General features: G+C 47.2%; 1 protein-coding gene across 1 annotated transcript in view; it reads left to right on the top strand.

Annotated features, from left to right (window-relative positions):
* Nucleotides 1–11,577: 11,577 nt before the first annotated feature.
* Nucleotides 11,578–19,920, top strand: part of BMP6 (bone morphogenetic protein 6) — a 146,007-nt gene continuing 137,664 nt past the window's right edge. The window contains exon 1 of the mRNA XM_068558386.1: nucleotides 11,578–13,058. Within this exon, the coding sequence (XP_068414487.1) occupies nucleotides 12,440–13,058 (619 nt within the window). The 5' untranslated portion in view covers nucleotides 11,578–12,439. The remainder of the gene's footprint in view (nucleotides 13,059–19,920) is intronic.

Genomic DNA, 19,920 nt, shown 5'->3' with positions numbered 1-19,920 from the left:
CCCTTGGTTAAAACCCTTTGGTGCTGTCCCTTTATCCTTTGAAAGTCTAAACTTCTCAAGATCCTGTCTGATATGTCTCTTGCTTTTCTTTTCCACCTCAGATCACCTTTTAAAATTCAGCTTTATTGAAGTATAATTGATATACAGAAAGCAGCACATATTTTTTTTTTAACATCTTTACTGGAGTATAATTGCTTTACAGTGGTGTGTTAGTTTCTGCTATATAACAAAGTGAGTCAGCTATACATATACATATATCCCCATATCCCCTCCCTCTTGCGTCTCCCTCCCACCCTCCCTATCCCACCTCTCTAGATGGTCACAGAGCACCGAGCTGATCTCCCTGTGCTATGCGGTTGCTTCCCACTAGCTATCTATTTTACATTTGGTAGTGTATATATGTCCATGCTACTCTCTCACTTCATCCCAGCTTCCCCTTCCCCCTCCCTTTGTCCTTAAGTCCACTCTCTGCGTCTGTGGCTTTATTCCTGTCCTGCCCCTAGGCTCTTCAGAACCGTTTTTATTTTTATTTTTAGATTCTATATATATGCGTTGGCATACGGTATTTGTTTTTCTCTTTCTGACTTACTTCACTCTGTATGACAGACTCTAGGTCCATCTACCTCACTACAAAGAACTCAATTTCGTTTCTTTTTATGGCTGAGTAATATTCCATTGTATATATGTGCCACATCTTTGTCCATTCATCTGTCGATGGACACTTGGGTTGCTTCCATGTCCTAGCTATTGTAAATAGAGCTGCAGTGAACATTGTGGTCCATGTCTCTTTCTGAATTATGGTTTTCTCAGGGTACATGCCCAGCAGTGGGATTGCTGGGTCATATGGTGGTTCTATTTTTAGCTTTTTAAGGAACCTCCATACTGTTCTCCATAGTGGCTGTATCAATATACATTCCCATCAACAGGTGGCACATATTTAATGTAAGCAATTTGATGAGTTTGGACATACGCAGACACCTATGGAATCATCACCACAATCAAGGTCAAAGACATTTCCATCTCCTCCAAAAGTTTCCTTATGTCCCCCCCTCCCTTTTTTGGGGTAAGAACACGTAACATGAGATCTCCCCTCAACAACTTTTTTTTTTTTTTTAATTAATTAATTAATTAATTTATGGCTGTGTTGGGTCTTCGTTTCTGTGCGAGGGCTTTCTCTAGTTGCGGCGAGTGGGGGCCACTCTTCATCGCGGTGCGCGGGCCTCTCACTATCGCGGCCTCTCTTGTTGTGGAGCACAGGCTCCAGACGCGCAGGCTCAGTAGTTGTGGCTCACAGGCCTAGTTGCTCCGCGGCATGTGGGATCTTCCCAGACCAGGGCTCGAACCCGTGTCCCCTGCATTGGCAGGCAGATTCTCAACCACTGCGCCACCAGGGAAACCCTCCCCTCAACAACTTTTTAAGTGCACAATAGGGTATGGTTGACCAGAGGCACTCTATTGTACATAGGCTCTCTAACACTGATTCTTGCATAACTAGAACACAGCTGTCTTGAAAAGAATGTGCTTTGAGTTCCTCTGATAAAAAGTAAGCGCAAATGACCTAGAACTAAGGTAATTACGGTAAAAGGCTTAACATGAAACACACACTTCCCTAAACCTGTAAGTGATAGTAACATCATTTCATTAGTTTCATATAAGTAACATTTACAAAATTTCCCTTCAGCTCCCTCCTTATTGGCAGGGAGAGACCTCTTTCTTTCCTTAGCAAAGTGCATTGTTGACAGGAGCCCTGCTCTACTGATGTCTGGAAGGGCTTTCTTTTTTTTTTTTTTTTTTTTTTGGAAGGGCTTTCTTTTACTGATTCTGGGGTGCCTGAATTTGAAACAGGTGTATATATGCATCTGAAAGAATCTGTTCCAGATGCCAGAAGATTCAGTTCTGGTGAGGGACGTGACGGAAAATTATGAGAACAAGTGTCCTATTCACATGCTAGGAAGATAAATGTTTTACTAATCCTTAAATAACATTTTTACTCTGAGGTGTATTGGCAAATTTTAGTTTTATTTCTGCATGAAAGTCTCATTTTTATGAATGTGATATATACACATTTAAGTAGTAGACGTGACTGCTAAAATTAGTTTCGGTGATCCCATGCTAATGTCTGTGTAGGAAGAGAATAATGTAGTTTTAAAGCCCTGACATTTTGGTTATTAGTGAACAATTTAATATTTATTTTCATGGGCTACAATTTAGTTTAGCTATTGATGAATGCACATAATTTTTTGTGTTTTGGGATCTTCTCATGGTAGAGAAAGTATGTGATGGGAGAATGTCCTATGCATTGTTCTCTTTTCCCACCCAAGCCATTAACCAATAAAATTCTATCATTAAACAAATGTTGATTTAGCACCTTACTATGTGCCAGGCACGGTGGCCGGGGCTGGAATACAAAAGAGCTTACAGTCTCGATTTCTGGCCAGGTAAAAGTGAGGTGTACAGACTGCATATCTGGAGGATGACTGAAGAGTTAGCTATTTGTGACTTGCTCTGCCCTCCACCCTAGTTCACTTGTTAATAGGGTAAATTCCCTAGCCTCTGCATGAGATTCGGAGAAATAATGCCACACAAAATCCCAAACGGCCCTGTCTACTTACTTCTGGAATATACTGTATGAATCTTATTGGAGTGGATCTGGCTTATTCAGTCAAAGAAAAAGTGAACATGTGGTCATCAACAGGCAGAAGGAGTTATTTCTAAAAGAAACTATATTAAAAAAAAAATCCTCTGAGGATTCAATGCAAGAAAAATTTCTCCAGATACTATTGCATTTTTTTCTATTAAACTATGAGCACTTTATAGCCCTCTATTTCCATTTTTGTCTTGTCTCCTAGGAACCTCAGAGCGAAATACAATGCTTAATTTCTGTTATGATTTTAGATACCTTCATGGTTATTTGGTTCCAACCTAATAATTTGATTTCCTTATTTATCTTTAACCGTTACCTCTGTTTTAATAAGTTACCTCTATTTGTGTTTGTGACCGTATGGAATTTAAGTTAAAATCAGTTAAATCATGGACTCCATAGCATAACAACAACAGCGACAAAAACGACTCTTATGCAGTCGTTGGTGGAAACCGTCCTGGAACCAGCATTTTACTGTAGATCATCAGTATGTGGGTGCTTAAAAGTTGACTCCCAGAGAGCCTCCTCGTCCCTGCAATTCCCCCGCCCCACGGAGAGACACCTGGTGGTCTATATGGGGACGACCCTCTGGCCCTTCAGGCAGCACCAGCAGGGATGACAGGAACCCCAGCAGCACTGCACAAACCATGCAGACCATAATAATACCGCAAAGCCCCTGAAAATTAAGTTGCCATTGGAACCACGGCCAACAAAAGGAGGCCAGGACTTGCCAGCTAGACCTAGGCAGGGCGATGCCGGATAAAAGATTTAAGTAGGACCCAGAGACTCATAACATAATAGAATGCCCAAGATGCAAAAGCAAAGTAAAAACATACCAAAACAAACAAGCAAAGCAAACCCAAAGCAAACACCCCCCCGCAAACCCTCCAAAGAATCAAGAAAATGCCAACTTGAAATGAGAAAGGACCGTTCACTGACACCACTACCAAGATCAATCAGATGTCAAATGATCTCATCTCACTCAAATCAAGGATGTAAAAGCAGCTGTCATTAAAAACGCTTCAACAGTCAATTACAAATTCCCTGGAAACAAATGAAAAAGCAGAAAATCTCAACAAAGAAACAGAAGTTATACATATATAAAAAGGAACCAAATGGAAAGAATACAATCACAGAAATAAAAAGCTCCCCAGGGCTTCCCTGGTGGCGCAGTGGTTGGGAGTCTGCCTGCCAGTGCAGGGGAGGCGGGTTCGAGCCCTGGTCTGGGAGGATCCCACATGCCGTGGAGCAACTGGGCCCGTGAGCCACAACTACTGAGCCTGCGCGTCTGGAGCATGTGCTCTGCAACAGGAGAGGCCGCGAAAGTGAGAGGCCCGCGCACCGCGATGAAGAGTGGCCCCCACTCGCCGCAACTAGAGAAAGCCCTCGCACAGAAATGAAGACCCAACACAGCCAAAAATAAATAAATAAATAAATAGCGTTCCCTTTAAAAAAAAAAAAAAAAAAAAAAAGCTCCCCAGATGGGCTCTAGTAGAGTGGAGATAACAAAGGATAGAGTCGGTGAGCTGCAGGACACCCAGCAGAGTTCACCCAACCTGAAAAAGAGAGGAAAGAAAGAGATGGATAAAAGTGATTAGAAACATTGCCATTATAAATTTATGTGGAATAAATACACATAGTATTACTTTCTACAGCAGAGGAGGTGGCCAAGTTTTAATTATTATATTTTAAGATTAAAGCTATAGGAACATTCTTTCAAATAAACCTTTTATTTTAGCAGAATTTAAAATTTACAGAAAAGTTGCAAAGATAGTACAGAGTTCCTCTGTCTCCCATCCCCAGTGTCTCCAATTGTTAACATCTTACATTATTATGGTATATTTGTCACAACTAATGAACCAATACTGATACATTGTTATTAACTAAATTCTACCCTTTATTCACATTCCATTCTCTTTTCCCTACTATCCTTTTTCTTCTGCTCCAATATTCCATCCAGGATACCCCATTTATAGAAGTCCTTTTAAAATTAATTCTTAATGGCCAAGCTTCATGTCTTGGAAGAGACTGATATTCCCAAGATAGAGCTATTATATAACTATATAGGGAATATTGTTGGAAGGCTATCAGGGCACTTGTCCTGAAGCTGTTCTTGGGTAGCAAGCACTCTTTATTTTGAGCGGCTTTTGTGATGGAGACTACAGGTTCGCTAAAGCCCCTCAGGCCACGCCTCGTCACCGCCATCGTATTAACCCACAATCGTGAGGGCATGAACACTTGTTTTCCTCAGTCCACTGCAAATTCACACTACTACCCCACGCCTTATGCAGTGAGGGAGATGGTGTTTTGTTGGCCCTATACAGGGGGAGAAGTAGTTGGCGCTCTTGGTTTTACCTGCAATTAGTGAATCCTCTTGGCATTGGGATCTGCCTTCAAAATGTGTCCAGAATCCCACCACTTCTCTCTCCACTGCTTCCATCTGAGGTCCCCTATGAGCCATCGTCATCTCCCGCCTGAGCATTAGCAAGACTTTCTTAACTGACCTCCCTGATTCTGCCCTGGCAACCCAATAGTCTGCTCTCAACATGGTGGCCTGGTGATTCTGTTAAAATTTAAGTCAACTCATGTCACTCTGCTCAAAACCATCCAGTGACCCTCCCATCTCACACTTTTTTTTTTTTAATTATTTTATTTTTATTTATTTATTTTATTTTTGGCTGTGTTGGGTCTTCGTTTCTGTGCGAGGGCTTTCTCTAGTTGCGGCAAGCGGGGACCATTCCTCATCGCGGTGCGCGGGCCTCTCACTATCGCGGCCTCTCTTGTTGTGGAGCACAGGCTCCAGACGCGCAGGCTCAGTAGTTGTGGCTCACGGGCCTAGTCGCTCCGCGGCATGTGGGATCTTCCCAGACCAGGGCTCGAACCCGTGTCCCCTGCATTGGCAGGCAGATTCTCAACCACTGCGCCACCAGGGAAGCCCCCATCTCATACTTTTTATTGGTGGTGGTGGTAGTCCTTTACTTAATTGTTTTTTAATCAAAATTTTTATTGCAATATAACGCACATGAAAAAAGTGTACAGATGATATGTGTACCACTCAATGAATTATCAAAATCGACCGCTCCTGTTATAACCACCAGTCAGGGAATGGAATAGACCAACCTTAGGAACACGCCTCTTGGTTTCATCCGATCAGTTACTCCTACTCTTCTCTCCAAAGGTAACCACTAACCTGACTTCTAAAATAGTCTGTTTTTGAATTTTGTACAAATGGAGTTGCGATATGTGTTCTTTTGTGTCTGGTGTCCTTTCTTCAACATTATGTTTGTGAGATGTATCCATGTTGTTGTGCCATCTTGTGCTTTTTAAAAGGTGAATTCTTTACAAGGACACCCAGGATCCCATGCCACCTTGGCCCCCAGTGCCCACCCTCTGTGGGGTGCTGATGTAATTTTCTACTATTATTCCCCTCTCTTCTCTGCTCTAACCTCACTGGCCTCCTTGCTCTTCCTCAGGCTCATCAGGCATGCACCTGCCTCAGGGCCTTTGCACTTACTGTTTTTCCACTGCCCAGAAAGCTCTTCCCCCAGATATTCTCAGGGCTGGTTCTCTTTCCTCTGTCGGGTGTGGACTCAAGCGTTGCCTTCTCAGTGAAGCCTTTCCTGACTATCCACACTCTCTACAGCCTCTTCCTTGTTTAATTTTTCTCCACAGCACTTGTTACCATACTATATACACATTAGTTTCCTGTTGTTTGTGAAAGAAATCCCACACCTTTAGTGGCTTAAAACAACACATACTTATTATCTCAGAGTTCTGTTGGTCGGAAGTTGGTAGGTTGTGTTTCTCTGCTCTGGGTCCCACCAGGCTGAAATCAAGGAGTCAGCTGCCTGGGGCTCCAACCTGGAGTCTCTGGGTGAGAATCTCCATCCAGGCTCATTCAGGTTGTTGACAGAATCCAGAATTAAGACTGGTTTCTTTCTGGCTGTCAGCTGAGGTTTGCTCTCATTACTAGAGGCACCTGTATCCCCTGGCTTGTGGCCCCTTCACCTTTCAGGCCAGCAAAGGTGGCTCCAGTCCCTCTCAGACTGCTCTGTCTCATCTGTCTCCCTCCTCTGCTTTTTAGGACCCCTGTGATTACACTGGGCTCACTTAATAACTCCAGGATAATCTTCCTATTTTAAGGTCACCTGCTTAGCAAACTTAATTCCATCTGCAAAGTCCCCTCTGCAATGTAGAGTAACATATTCACAGGTGGAACACTGGGGGCAAAAATCATGGGGACAACATCCTGCTTACCCAAATATATTTTCTTAGTTATTTTGTTTATTGTCAATCTTCCCCTCTAAAATCTGACTCTTTGGGGGCTTCCTTGGTGGCGCAGTGGTTGAGAATCTGCCTGCCAATGCAGGGGACATGGGTTCGAGCCCTGGCCTGGGAAGATTCCACATGCCGCGGAGCGACTAGGCCCGTGAGCCACAATTACTGAGCCTGCGCGTCTGGAGCCTGTGCTCCGCAACAAGAGAGGCCGTGATAGTGAGAGGCCCGCGCACCGTGATGAAAAGTGGCCCCCACTTGCCGCAACTAGAGAAAGCCCTCGCACAGAAACGAAGACCCAACACAGCCATAAATAAATAAATAAACAAGTAAAATTAAAATCCGACTCTTTGGTATCCCCAAACCTAGAACAGTGCCTGGCACACGTTAGGCATTCAAATATTTGTCGAATGAATGAATGAATACAGACTGGATAATTAGTATCAACATCTGCCTTCCCGTTGGTATACATCTTCTCAGACTTTCTCTTCCTCTTTAAAAGATGGCCTTGATTTTCATTTTAACCTGATTTTATCCAGTCACTGTGGGTTTTCCTGCCCCCCACATACCCCTGGTTACAGCTCTGCTAGTTAAGGGGACTGGCGGTACAATAATATCATATTTTCATGAGACCTCCTAGTTGACACACAAGAGACACATCCAGGACAGGACACATCCAGAGGGAACCACAGACGGGGTGGACTTCAGAGGCCTCAGGCACTAGCCAGTGGAGCTAAATGTCCAATGATTTCTTGGAACAAAACTTCAGGGATTGTTGAGCTAGTCATAGAAATATGTTAAGCGTTGTTTTACTCAGTAAAAAAAAAAAAAAAAAAAAAAAAAAGGTTTACTCTGCCCGTGTCAGTTATCCAATGAAAATTTCAAAAATGAATATCCTGGATGTTTCTAAAGATTCTGTGGCTGGTGAGAATCGTCTGAGGCACACATCAGTAACAGATTTGCCGTTTGGGTTACAGTGTGGAAAAAAATCTCTGGAAACAGATTTATGTATTAGTTTTTCACTTTGCCACCAGATGTCCTTCATGAGTAGGAAAATATGATGGCTCGAATGATATTTTGAAGTGTGAATGCCCAGCATTTTTGAATAGTTGACAGTGAAAGGAAAGTGTGAGTGAATGTAAGTGTTGCCACAGACTTTTGGATGAGACACGTATTTTGAAGGCTGCCTTACAGGTGTAGCTTTTAGAAGCAAAATGTTTATTTAACTCTCAGATTTTCGTTTCTCAGTGCTCTGCAAACATTTACTTACCATATTTACTCTTCACGCAACTCCAAATTGATATTTTGAAAGTTGGAGCAAATTATTATATTGAGAAATTCATATTAGGAAATACTCAAATCCTCACATGAACGTTAAAGATAAAAATGTAGTGTTTTAAGTGGAGCTGCCCAAGGACTCCAGATGACCAGACCTCAAGCTTTTAAGCACAAGAGCAGCATAGCTTATAATACTTCTATGTTAAATTACTTCTAAAAGCAGCCACTTACATCTTTAGGAAAGTCAGTTGAAAGTTTATTGCTAATAAGATAATTCAAAGGAAAGCATAGAGTATAGAATATTTAATGTATCAAATTAATAAACAGCATCTTTTAAAAATAGAAATGGTTTGGTCAAGTGTGTCATATATGTAAAATAGAAACCCTCATAATATGAAAGGAACATGGTAACTCCTCTTTTAAAGGCTTTGTCGTGTGAATTACCCTGTGCATTGACAGACACCTGGGTACAGGATTTTCACCCTATCCCCATATCACCAAAGGCACAGGGTAGTCCTTCACTTTACGGTGAGGGTTCCTCACTCCCTCATTTCGTGCGTGGGAGTGGGACGGGCAACCTTGTCCAGAAAACTGAAGGCCATCTGCATGAAATGTCAGCCAAGCCACCAGATGTTTGATATAGATTGGTTTCTACATCCGGCTTCTTGACCGAATTCCTCCTCTTTCCACCCAGATGTTTTGGAGGCCCATGCAGGGAACTTAATGAAGCTTGTCCAGGCACACAGAGCAAGGGGTGGTGATATTTTGTTGTCCTGCAGGGGGCGAAGTTCCCTCTGATTTCCCTCTGGTCGCACATCCCAGCAGACTCCAGAGCCAGGTCTGTTCCTCTCCCTCACTCCCTCCCTCCTGAATCACATCTGGACTTTGCCCAACCCCTTGTCCCGGGACTTCTGGGGATTGTTGGGGTGAGTGATGGGGAGTGGTCAGAAAAGCAGGGAGTGGGCGAGGTCGTGGTTAGGGGTCCCTTATCTACTCAGCGTTCCAATAGGCTTGAAGAAACAGTGGTCCCAATTTTGAAGTTATTAAAATTTCAGAACCCTATCTCTTTATGTCCTTTGCCCCTAATGGATCCAAGGTCGTGTCTGAGTGTTTTCTGACAAATATGTGCACATGTTGGGGGCAGTGGGGACATGAGGAGAGCACGCCTTCTTCCGTGGTCCTCGGTTGAATGTCACCATCTTTATGATCGTCATAACTCATGTCACATATTTCCCCTCTGGCTCGTAAGCGAGTCGTGTGCCCTTGTGTTTGTCATCGGGAGGCACCCCCTTTTCCTTCTGTCATGCAACAGGGCCTGAGAGTCCATCTTGCTTGAGATGGGAAGCCCATGGCTGACCTGAATCAGGGTTGCTGCTCAGATGTGAATTGATAACAAATCACTAAGGGCCATTTTAGACCCATGTCGTAGAGGTCCATCTACCTCTTACCAAGCATCCAAGAACAGGGGAAGACGGTGTGTCTGTGCGTGTTCTCCACTGGGTCAGATATGCATATGTAATAGGTGCACCTGGAAAAGATGGTTCACAGTCAGCTTTTGTGTTTTAAATGGCATAGCCCTTCCTAGGTGCCCTATGCTCAGGGTTTTTACAGCTTCCCAGTACTTTACCCACTGCCCTGATGGGCTGGAGCTGCTTTTACTCTGCTTGTGTCTCACTAGAAGTCTTAAGAAGGTGTGACTAGGTTTGGGAAAGGAGGAGGCCCTTGGGAGGAAGCCCACATATACCTGCCGAAATTTCAGATCTTCTGATCAGAGCTCTTGGCTGCTGGCATTTTATGCACTGCAATGATTTTATGCTGGTAACGAGTCCCGGACGGAAGAAAGAAGTGATGGAGGCTAATTCTAAGGGGCCTGGCATCCCAGACCTCGCAGTGATGTACTCCTCTTTTCAGATGAAAAGAATCCCTGCAGGTGGTTACAGACTGACCTTCAGTGTCGTTGCTGCTGTCTTGCCTGAGATCAATGGCTACGGGACGTTTGTAAAATTCAAGTCTGTCCTAAAGACCACTGCGTCTGGACTAAGACAGAACGACAGCTAAGAGCGAACCAGTGGATGGTGGGATGGTGGGAGGTAAAGACCCTTACCCATTCAACACAGACTCTTTGAAACAAGATAACAATGCTTAAAAGGCTGGGATCAGTAGAAACCTCATGATCTTATAAGTTCACAAATTCCATAGTCTGTATGTATTTGGTTGGTCTGGCTCCCAAATGCCCTGGACTATGTGAACCAAGACTGCCAGGTCAGCACTGCAGTTTTTGATTTCTAATGCACACGCGTTCACCAGGTAAAAGATCATAACGTTTTAAGAGAACTTCTTTCTAGGAACCACCAATAACTGGGCCTTCTTGGATAGGGTAAGGGCAAATGAATGTGCATGCTGAATGGCAGATGGTGGTGGTGTTGTTTGGGGGAGGGGGCAGTGTCTGTAACTGAGAAGTGAGCCTGCCATGAAATTATAACGGGTTTTACATGCTTGACCTTGTCTAATGCTCCCAGCAACCCGAGTTTCAGGGCCCTGCCTGTGATCCTGAATGGGACATGCCAAGCCCCTACGTTTACTGAAATCACCTTTACCACCTCTCCTCAAGTTTTACTGATCTTGCATCATGTAAATTCGATTGTCTTTCGGTACATTAAAATGCCACGTTAACAGACAAACTGGAGAAGCTCTGAAACATTTCCAAGAAGCTGGGGGCGGGGGGCGCTTTTTTACTACACTCTCTGATTACACCCTCTTTCTTTTGGGTGCTAGCTTAAGAAGCGAAGCCGAAGGCCAAATGAAGAAATAAATCAAAATACTCGGAGCCCAAGCCCTCAGGACGACGGGTATGGCTTATATTTGGCCCTCTCTGTGGCGTTTGGGAACGGCTTCTCCGAGGGTGTGCCCCAACTTCCATCAGCTGCCTTTGGAAGCCACGTGCAAGCTCAACGCCTGTGTAACATCAATTAGAGAAACTAAGGAAGGAATGGGAAAAAGTGATGGTTTTCTGTTCTTCTTCGATTGATTCAGGTGGCATTGATTTAACAGCTGATTTTACTTTTATTTAGTTAAGGCATCAATTTAGGCCTTTTATGGGATCGTAAAAGGGAAAGGTTCCCATCGGGGTGTTGATCAGATCTTTCTTCCTAGCAGTGACCTCTTTGCCTTTGCCACCTCGCCACACTCCTCCGGTGCCTCCGAGAATTCTCTGTACTTGAAACCTACGCGCGGCGGAGGCGATGCCTCCCGGGAGAGGGAGGGTGAAAGAAGGGGGCGGGCCTATTTAAATACAGGCGAGACGCGCCTCTTCATTGGCCGCCAGCCTGTCCGTTACCAAGAGGGCGGGGAGACCCGGGGGCTGGAGTGCGGTACCTGAGCGAGACGCGCAGCAGAAAGCCCACGTTGGCCGCTGCGGGGAGCGCGGCTCCGAGAGGCGGGAGCCTGCGAATTCCGGCGCCGACGCCGCCGCTCCGCGCACGGGTCCGCTTCCCTCCCATCCCTTCTGCGAGCGGGGTTTGCAGGGCAGCCGAACGAGCACGGAACGGAAAGCAAGAGCCTCACCGCCTCCGCTTGGGGAGTGGAACGGCGCGCCGAGATCTTGAGGGGGAGCGACAGTGCCGTGCCCGAGGGCGGAGGGGGCGCGGAGTTCGTGAGACGGAGAAGGAAGTGTAAGCCTCGCGGAGAAGGTGGGCATCTCGGGACGCCTGGTCCGCCACGGCCGGGGCCCTGCGGCGGGGTAAACTTCACGGCGGCCGTGCAAGCCGGGGAGAGGCGTGCGCGGGGATGATGCCGGGCACCCTCCCCAGCTGGTGAGCGGCCCCGCCGTCCGTCCAGCCGCCCCGGAGGGCGCAAGACAGCGCACGTGCGCGGGCAGCCGGACCCCGGAGGGACTGCGCCGTGACCCGCCCAGGAGCCAGGGCGCCGGCTGCCGCGCGGCCCCGACTCGGACGCACCTGGCCCGGAGCTTGCGGCTCCGGGGACCTGCGCGGGAGCGTGGGGCTCCCCCCCTGCCCCTCCAGCGGCCCTCCCGGCGATCGCCCCCTTCGCCTCCCCTCCAGCCTGGGCAACTGCGGGCGCCCCAGACGACCATGAGCGATACGGACTGAGGGCCAGGAAGGGGAAGCGAGCCCGCCGAGAGGTGGCGGGGCTCCTCACGCCCAAGGGCCACCGCGGCCGCGCTCCGGCCTCGCTCCGCCGCTCCACGCCTCGCGGGGCCCGCGGGGCCAGCCCGGCCCGGCGGGGATGCTGGGGCGGAGGGCGCCGTGGCTGTGCTGGTGGTGGGGACTGCTCTGCGGCTGCTGCGGGCCCCCGTCCCTGCCCGCCGCCGGGGGCGCGCTGCTGGGGGACGGCGGGCGCCCCGGCCCCGCGGAGCCGCCGCCGCCGCCGCCGCAGACCTCCTCCTCGGGCTTCCTCTACCGGAGGCTCAAGACGCACGAGAAGCGGGAGATGCAGAAGGAGATCCTCGCCGTGCTGGGCCTCCCGCACCGGCCCCGGCCCCTGCACGGCCTCCAGCAGCCGCAGCCCCCTGCGCTCCCGCCGCCCCCGCCGCCGCCGCAGCAGCCTCGCGGGGAGCCCCCGCCCGGGCGGCTGAAGTCCGCGCCCCTCTTCATGCTGGACCTGTACAACGCCCTGTCCGCCGCCGACGACGAGGACGGGGCTTCCGACGAGGAGAGGCGGCGGCCCGGGCCGCGCGGAGGGGCCGGCTCGTCCCAGCCCCGGCAGGCGGCCCTCGGCAGCAGGAGCGTCCTGGCCCCCGGACCCGGCGGCGGCGGCGGCGGCGGCGGCGCGTCTCCACTGACCAGCGCGCAGGACAGCGCCTTCCTCAACGACGCCGACATGGTCATGAGCTTCGTGAACCTGGGTGAGGATCTGGGGGAGCGTAGCGACAGGCACGTTCCCCCCCCCGACCCCCCTTTCCAGTCTCCCGGGCCCGGGGAGGGGGAGTGAGAGGGTGGAGGAGCCCCTGGCGCTGGGGAGCCGGGCTGGCGCGGCGGGGACGCGGGGACTGGCCGGTTGCCCTCCCACCACCTGCGCGGCCGGGGGCGGCACGTGCGCTCCCCGCGCCCGGGCTGAGCGCGGCGGCGGCGGCGGCGGCGGCGGGCGGGCTGGGACGCTGGGTCCCGAGAGCGCCGCTGGCTGGCGCGTCTCCGTGAGCTGCCGGAGCACGGTACGCGCTTTTCCCGTTGCTGCCCGGCTCGGGCCACGCCAGCCCGACTGTGGCACAAAAGTCCGGCCCGAGTGGAGCCAGCTGGGAAGGAGAAAGCTCTTCAGCACTTTCCCCTCCTGTTTTGGTTCTGCATCCTTAACGCTCTGAGTGCCAGTTTTCCCACCGGACTCTGGGGAATCCGAGAGCAGCTGAGAACTCTGGAAACTTGACATGATTGCGTTAAGTGGTATTCACGGAATTGGGGGAGGAGGGATGCAGAAGGAGGTCCCGAAAGGACCGCGGAAGGCGCGCCAGTCCCGGCCAGGCGGGGCTCGCGCGGGTTTGGGGCCCGACCCCGAGCCCAGTTGGGGTCACCCACCCAGTGCCTTCGCTCACATGCCTTTGGCCAGTGCCCCAGAAGGCCGAACTTTCGATCAGTGCGGCTCCAGCTGCACGGGCAGGGAAAGGGTGCGGGTTGGGGGCCGGGGTTGGGCCCTGAGCTGGTCTGAACCGGTTGCCAGGCAACAGAATGGAAATTCAAGGGCGGCTAAATCGGGCTCAGCCACAAATGTTCTGTGGCAAACCCGGACGGAGTCACAGAGCCTTTTTCCCCCTTGAGTTTTCTCATCTGTTAATGAGACCGGCGTAAGGAAGACTTTTTCCAGAATCAGTGCCTCCGATCTGTGCTACTCTTCATTCATAAACTGACTCAGCTTAGCGTAGACAAAGCGATGTAGGGGACGCGTTCTCTGCGGGGAGAAACGGGGCGCAGTAGCCACGCCCAAAGTGGGCGCAGCCGCGCGGTGGGGTGGGTCTCCGCGGACTTCCTTTCCGGTGCGAGACGCGTGGCTCTGGCCGGGCCCCAAAGTGGGTTAGCAGACACTTAACCAAAGTAGCACCCACGTCTCCAAGCCACGTCGAAGACGTCCGTCTTTTAAGGACATTATTTACTTGAATGATTCCCATGTAAAAACTTGAAGCGAATCTTTTACGAGTATCTCTAGGAGATGGTTCTCAACTCCGCCGAGCGCTGGGGGAAGGAAGGAGGAGTGGGGCCGAGGGGCGAGGTCCGGGAGGGTACGGAGCAGGACGATTGACATCCAGGTGGTGCAGAAATCCTCCTGGGAAAACACTCATGACACAGAATCTCCCAGGGAGTGGAGTCTCCAGGCCTGCCAGCCTTGCTCTTTGCGGTGCCAGGGTTTCTGATTGGACAGGAAATGTCACAGTGTGTTGGGACAAAATCCAAGGTTGAGCCACCTCCAAGAAGTATTCTAAGGAAATTCTCAGGCCAGTCAGTAAAGTTGGGCGGCGGGGCGCGTGGGCGGGAGGAGAGGGACCAGTGCTTTTCCTTATTCTAACATTTCTGCTGCTCCTGGCTTAGTAAATTCCACCCATTGCCCCCCTCCCTTAAGTTTCCCCACAGCCTTGGGGAAATGTGTTACTGCCTTTTGGGGGTAGTCCCAACCTGAACAAAGTGGGAAGAATGGCACTTCTGGCTTCTTCAGGGACAATCCTATTATGGTCTCCAGAGAACGGTTCCTAGGCTTTACACCCTGGTTCTCTCGACCTTGATGACCATTAGCATCACCTGGGGCATGGAAAGAAGTAAGGGATGCTGGACTGCGCCTTAGAGCAGTTAAGTCAGAATCTGAAGCTGGTGAGTTTCTGGCTTTTTTTTTTTTTTGCCTGAGGTTTTTCTAATGTGCTGCCATGGTCAAGAAACATAGGCGTGGGAGATCCTGATGTCTGAAAGAAATCAAAGCATCCCAGAAAGCAATTAAGAGCAGTGCTTCCTGTGTCAGTGGCTCCCAAACATTGCTGTACATGAGAATTACCTGGGGGCTTTTGAAGTCTAGATGCCCAGGTGGTACCACATATCAGTTAAGTTAACGTATGAGGTGGAAGCCAGGTGTCAGCGTTTTTAAGGATTCCCCAGGTGATTCCAGTGTTTGGGAGCCACTGGTATTTGAAATTGTGAGAATTAGCTTGAGTAAAGTATGGTGACATTTACTGTGTTTAGTGACCTCCAAATTCTCCCCACTCCTTGCTTTTCTGACCTTTCCGGGTCTACAGGTAGACACTGCTTCTGAGTCGCACTGCTTGAGGCTAGTTGTCAACTAATCCTGCTAAAGCGATGGTTTAACATAGTATCTGCTTAGGGATATTTTCCTTTTTCAGAAAGATTTTTAAGGATTCAAAAAACAACACTGAGAAATTCCAAGAGAACTCAACAGTAGGGTCATTTCAGGCCCGGGACAGGCTGATATGGAAGGAAAAAGATCTCTAGGTAGGGAATTCTGTCCCATGCCCCTCATATCATAACACTGGGCTTTCTGACTGCAAGTTATGACTATCTGTAGGTCCAATCCTGGACTCCACATGGGTAATTAGAGGAGAAAATCATTTCCAGGTAAGTAGAATCCAAGTCACAAGCTATGCCACCTGCCAGTCAAGCAGCCCCATTTAATCTTAATCCATTTAGCAGTAGGAAAGGGGGATTTCATAATGAGACGCTAAAAATGTGGTAAAATCTGATTATCCTAGCTTTGAGCATACGGACAGTTAATTTGAAGGAAGTAATTGCTTAGCAATGTGGATTCTCTAAATAAGGAGAATTCCTTATTGATAATTCTGGGAGAATTCCACAGATTTCTTACTCTGTGTCAATGGCATGTTAGCTACTGCGTTACATGACTAAAGAATCTACAGAAAGAAACAGGTTACAGCATGGGTTTTAAAGTATTCTTATACCTACTGACTTAGGTAAGTTACAAACTGAAATAAGGGAATATGTTACATAGTTGTAAACATCCTTCTTCCCTGGGACAGGGGAGTAACTTACTCATGAAATACATTGAAAATGCTTTGAGCCTTGTCGGTCAGAGTGGTTATCAGGAAGTATGAATCAACAGGATACATTTCTCTTGCGTGTATCCCAAAGGCTGGTCATTTGACTGGCCCACTACTGTTTATGTTGACGGTTTTACACCCTCTCTGGGTGAGTAGTCTGGGGATGTGTAACCTCCTTTGTCCTAACCGGCTGGTGTGCAGAGTGCCCGCTGGGCAAGCTTGATGCACTCGTGAACCTGCATTCAATCTGGGCAACACATGCCATTTTCTACTTGTTTTCTAATGCTAAGAAGTGTCTTGGCAGCCTAATAAGCAAGCCTGCCTATTTGGTGACCTTGGAGAAATATCCTGAAATAGCTCAGGTCTTAGCTTAAAATTCACCTTTGAGAAGAAGCCTTCTCTAACCACTCGGTAGAAACTGGCGCTGCCCTCACCCCCACCCACTTACGTACCATCACTGCACCCTGTTTATTTCCTTGGTTGCACTTATCACAAGGAGTATTTTTTTTTTTTCCTTTTAAAATTTGCTTACTCATTTGTTTGTCACCCCTCTAGGATGTCAGCCTGGAAAAGCAACCAGGCTTATCCACTGTTGTAACCTAAGTTCCTAACATAATGCTGAGCGTACAGCAGGTGCTTAATCAAGATTGAATGAATGAAAGTAGACACATTCATTTACAATTCATATTTCACTCATCTGGAAGGGTATATCGATGTTTTATTTAGATCATTTACAAATGGTATACCTGATTTTTATTAAGAAAAACATTTGAGGTAAGTGAAGACATTTAGGACATTGAGATTCATGATATCTGATGTATATCATCATGCTTTATTAATATACCTCTTTATTAGTTACCCATATGTATATTAATTTGTAATACACGTTACATTTGAGAGTAGTGCAAAGGTTTCATTAAATCTCTGCATTTCAGACTTCATTTATTTATTTTAAATTAATGAGGTGTTGATCTACAGATGCTAGGATACAATGAAATCAAAAACTCAAACTATGGTCAGAAAAAGGAATCTGCATGTGTTAGTACAAGTAACAAGAAACTTATTGTACTAAAAACACTGGCAATCTTCTGAACAAAATTACTCTCGGGAAACATACATTAGAAGAAAAATGGAATAGTCCCTACTTGGATTTGTAACCAGATACACTGTACTGTCTTTTTCTCACAGGATCAGTGGTCCTATTTTTCATTTAAGCTGCCTGTACTTAGGAAGATTTTTGTTAGCAGAAAATAAATCCGTGCCTGCAAGCTATTCACGGCAAAAATAGTTTGGAGAATTTGGTTGCAACTGTGTGGCTCAAAGAAGGAGCAGATAGTCTCCTAAAGAGATTTCAAATAGTAAATGTGAGATTCAGTGGTATTTCAACAAAAAAAGTTTGTAGTACAAAGTGTTCTTCAACTCGGATCAAAGGGCAAGCAGATATCATTGTTTAGACCTTGGATGGTGCTTCCTTTGCTTGTCCTAAGAATGGGTAGAAATCCTTTTGAAATGTGCTGAATCATTCTTGGTTCCTCCACTTGAGAGCTTACCTCTGATTAGCATGGAGGAAGGATTCCTAGTGATATAAACATCTGTGTAAGTGAAAAAAACCCAAACTTCAGCACTTTCTTCAGCATGTAATTGTTTCATCACTGTGTCTTTAGAGTTTAGCTACCTTAAATGTTGGGTTTCACATCAGTATTTTCCTTGGATACGGCGGTGGGAGGGTGAATACTGGATATCAAAGGTAGGACAGCAAACTCTCAGATAACCAACTGCTCTCTCATCTTTGCCTCTCCCTCATCTGTTTACGAAGCTGAGTTAGGAAAGGAAAGCAAAACGAGTACAATTTCTTGGGTAATTAACCAGCTTTGTGTAATTTTTTTCTCAAGTCAGTCCTCTACTGTTTCCCATTCTGTATTTAAAAATGAATTATTCCATGGAATGCTCTTTTTTCCTTAATGTAGAGCCTTTGCAGTTTTCTCTTTTTTTTAAATCCTCTCCCTTTTGGGTTCCCCTCCCATGTATGTCACCACAGTGCCGTAGTAGAGTTCCCTGTGCTGTACGGTATGTTCCCTCAGTTGTCCATTTTATACATAGTATCCATAGTGTGTATATGTAATCCCAGTCTCCCAGTTCCTCCCACCCCACCCCTTGCAGTTTTCTCTTAACTTTTCCATTTGGAGCCTTATTCTGAATAAGGACAAGCCTCTCCTCTTGTCTGAATTTGTCACATCACCACCTTTGGCGCCTCCAGCAGTAGGAAGGAAAGTAGGCAATATTTTAATCGGATCATTGCATTCCTGACTAGACTAAGCTTCCGTGAGTATCTGAGTAAAAGGGGTAGAAACCAACATAGACACTTCCTAAGATGTGAGTCCTTTACAGAGTCCCATGTGTGTAAACAGCTGTGACCCATTAACCTTTCTCCCCGACCCTCCCCAGGCCATTGCCCTACCCCGCCGCATCCTAGGGAGGACACGACATAGTGTCCTGGCCGAGCGGCCGTCACCGAGGGGCTGATAGGGCGGGCAGGTGGCATCTTCTCCTCCCCTTTTGTGTTCCCCACGAAGAGCGGACGTGTTCTGTTGCCTTCATTTCTGTTTTCATCATGACAGCTGAGTTACTCTTATTCAAGCACATTTTCTCATAATACCCTTACTTCCTGGCTCCCCCTTCCTCCACCTCTTGCCCTCCGGAAACTTGGGACCAGAAAACGGTCCCCGTCCTACCTGGAATGTACGAAAGTGGTGACAACTATGTCAAGGAGAAGGAAGGCCATTCCCGTTTTCACGAAAATTAGTTACTAAAGAACCAGGGCCATATCAACCTCCAAAGTTTTTGTGCGTGCCAGAAATTCTCGGGGCTGCAGAGTTATACCTGTATGTCTTCCCCCACAAGCTTTTTTTAAAAATGCTTTTTATTTATTTTAATTTTTGTGTGTTTTTATCTAAAATTTTTTTAATTGAAGTATAGTTGATTTACGATGTTGTGTTAGTTTCAGGTGTACAGCAAAGTGATTCAGTTATACATATATATCGATTCTTTTGCAGATTCTTTTCCCTGATAGGTTATTACAAGATATTGAATATAGTTCCCTGTGCTCTACAGTAGGTCCTTGTTGTTTATCTATTTTATATGTAGTAGCGATGTATATGTTAATCCCAAACTCCTAATTTATCCTCCCCACCCCAAGCTTTAGAAATAGGACATTGTAGTGCACTGAAGCAGATTGGGTTTTTTGGCTCAGTTTACTAGTGTTTTGAAAATATTGTTCTCTGCAATTACTCTTTCCACTGTAAATATGTAGTATTTCAGCCTCCTTATGAAGTTAGACTCTGGAGCTGGCTGGGGACACACAGCTACCTTCCATCACGTTGTTTTTCTGGAGGAACGTGCCCAGCAAAGGACAACCCGTTTTTTAAGTTGGGTTTCCTCTATCAATAGGCAGTTGGGGATGATTGGTCCATTTGTGTTATCCATGGGTCCTAGAGTTTACAGCTTGAAAGGTTCTTGCATATCATGTTTTCTGTTGTGTTTGCAGTTACATCTGTTAGATGTACTTAGAACCGTTTCTTCCTCGCTGCTGGTACATCTTAAGGCTGAGGAACAACCAACAGAACCACAGAGAGAGCCTAACGCATCAGAGGAATAGGGCTATCGAGTTGTTGGTCAGGTGTGAGTGGATAATTCAGGAGAAATTATAAAAGCATGCAAGACCACA

The sequence above is a fragment of the Eschrichtius robustus genome, chromosome 12 (assembly GCF_028021215.1).
Source record: "Eschrichtius robustus isolate mEscRob2 chromosome 12, mEscRob2.pri, whole genome shotgun sequence".
Taxonomy (NCBI): Eukaryota; Metazoa; Chordata; class Mammalia; order Artiodactyla; family Eschrichtiidae; genus Eschrichtius; species Eschrichtius robustus.
This window is presented reverse-complemented; position numbering and strand designations above follow the sequence as displayed.